The 2,481-nt window shown below is 43.0% G+C and overlaps 1 protein-coding gene across 1 annotated transcript; it reads left to right on the top strand.

Moving 5' to 3' along the window:
- The first annotated feature begins 961 nt into the window (after positions 1 to 961).
- On the top strand, positions 962 to 2,244 carry LOC139688241 (larval cuticle protein A3A-like). The gene is made up of 2 exons (XM_071585737.1): positions 962 to 970; positions 1,771 to 2,244. The coding sequence occupies exons 1-2, from the start codon at positions 962 to 964 to the stop codon at positions 2,242 to 2,244; spliced, it is 483 nt and encodes a 160-aa protein (XP_071441838.1).
- Positions 2,245 to 2,481: the final 237 nt, after the last annotated feature.

The following is a 2,481-nucleotide window of genomic DNA, read 5'->3' as shown; positions in this document are numbered from 1 at the left end:
CGTAGCACCAATCAATAAAGTTAATTGAACGCTACCAGTTGGGAGTGTGAGTAAATTTAACACATCAGTCGTTAAATAAGCAGGATAAATACATATCTCGCAGTTCCTAATCACGCAACTTTAAAATACTATTTTTCAAGTATAATATGTACTATCATTGAATTCATTATATGTTTTCCCCAGCAACGACCGACGTCATTAAATCCAAGATTGACTGAAAACGTGCAAACTCGAATATGGAACACTTTTTTACATGAAAGGATACGTAGATTTCGTCTGGATATCGACCAAAAACTTTCTATCTTCTTATCAATCTCTTAAAATATCCTCTCGCATAATCTTCCATATACCCTTCTACATATTACGTAACAAAAATGTTCAACAATAAATAAATCAATATTTGAAAAAATCATCGATGGCATAATAAAGCCGAAATGATTAACCAACGAAATAAGGATGATCTTCAACTTTACACCCATTTTTAAAACACCGTTTCGGCGAAAACGGAGTGGTTACAGCCTGACGAGGGCTTAGTTGATGTTAGCGAGTTGATCCGTCCAACGCTGTACCTCCGGCCGCAATGCACGCCCGTGAATGCGCATGGCGTCAGAAATGTGCGTAGGAAATTAAATAATGCGAGCGAACGGCGAAAAAATGGCGAGAGTGGTGGAAAGCGGCACTCGGGGGGCGTGGCCCGGAAAAATTCACCGGCGAAAAGCAACCTGAGCGCTAACAAGTGTGGCCGAAGGCAATAGCGCTCCCGTTTGCGAACGCAAGGCAGGGGAAGAAGTGAAGGGGTGGATGGGCCCCCCCTTTCAATCCCCTCCCTTTTGGTATAGTTAAGCATAAGGGAGATAGAGGAGGAATCGGAGGAAAAAGGGAAGGGATAAGCGCACAATCGGTAGGTATATAAAGCACGAGCAGGGACCATTAGACAACGAAAGGCAGACAGATCAGCAACATGTTCAAGGTAAGACGTGCATTCGCGCCGCTGACGCGAAGACCGGATTACTTAATCTAGAATTAACTTTAGGCTGGGTATTCGAAGACAGTTCAGGCCCCGCCTGTCACAGAAACTTAGCTAACTGTGGAAGTGTAACTAGCGAAAGGACATAATCGCGTAGTTCTCGATGCTTTTCTTACCCAAACGGAATACAAAGGATTGTCAGAATATTGTTTAAATTTCCCAATATTCCACCGGAGCACGTTAACACTAAGAAACCAAAGTCTGTAAATATTTTCATACAGGAAAAAATGAAGACATATTAACAGTGATCATTTGTGTTTCAAGGGCAAACGCTTATTTACATTCGTCTTTCTCTAATTGCAAAAAATCTTCCTATACGGAGTAAACACTCATGCTCTCCGATAGAATGATTTTCATAACAACGCTGGTGATGTCACAATCACGCTTTGTGCAAGAGAGGAAAGACATCAGCAGCGTTTAAAAATTTCAAATCGATAATTTGGCAAATAATTATTTTAAATGCTCACGGAAACCTTAAAAATGTATCATTTAAGCATATCCTTCATTAATAAACGCGTATTAGAAATACATATGACAAATATCACGGCGTGAAAGCGATATCTCTGAATGTAGCTTTGAATTAGAATTATATTTTAAAAATATATCCATTAATTAACGAATTCATTTCTGTTAACAAGGAAGTATAAACTTTTAACATTTGAATATCTCGATAAACAGGTATATATAAAAACCCTGTAGAGCACTACGCTATGCTCATTGTCTAAACGTCTGGTCCATTACAGTTTTTCGCCCTCGCCGCCCTTGTGGCCGTCGCCAACGCCGGACTCCTCGGCGCCCCTGCCGTCGTGGCCCCGGCCTACGGTCATGGATTCGCCCGCCCCTTCGCCTATGGCGCACCCGTCGCTAAGGCCGTCGTCGCCGCCCCCGCCATCGCCAAGGTCGCCGTCGACACCGACTACGACCCCAACCCTCACTACAGCTACTCTTATGACATCCAGGATGCCCTGACCGGAGACTCCAAGGGACAGTCTGAGACCCGCGACGGAGACGTCGTCCACGGAAGCTACAACCTCGTTGAGGCCGACGGCACCCGCCGTATCGTCGAGTACACCGCCGACCCCGTCAACGGATTCAACGCCGTCGTGCACAAGGAAGGTGCCGTCGTCAAGGCTGCCGTCGCCGCTCCCGTCGTCGCCAAGTACGCCGCTCCCCTCGCCTACGCTGCTCCCGCTTACGGAAAAGCCTACCTCGGTTAACTTACCCAACCTTATGTATTTCTAAAACTTAATTATTGTAAATAAATTTATTAATTTAAACCCTTAATATCTCGGCTAGTTCATTCATCGGGAAGAGTTACACTATCGAGAGTACTAGGGATGTATTGTTTTGGAGGGATTGTAAGTAACAATTTATGTATATGTATATATATATATATATATATCTACATATATAAATATATGTTTATATATATATGTTTATATATATATGTTTAT

The sequence above is a fragment of the Hetaerina americana genome, unplaced genomic scaffold, assembly GCF_022747635.1.
Source record: "Hetaerina americana unplaced genomic scaffold, ioHetAmer1.1.p SCAF_1, whole genome shotgun sequence".
Classification (NCBI taxonomy): domain Eukaryota; kingdom Metazoa; phylum Arthropoda; class Insecta; order Odonata; family Calopterygidae; genus Hetaerina; species Hetaerina americana.
The sequence above is the reverse complement of the archived record's forward strand: the minus strand, read 5'-3'. Positions and strand labels throughout refer to the sequence as shown.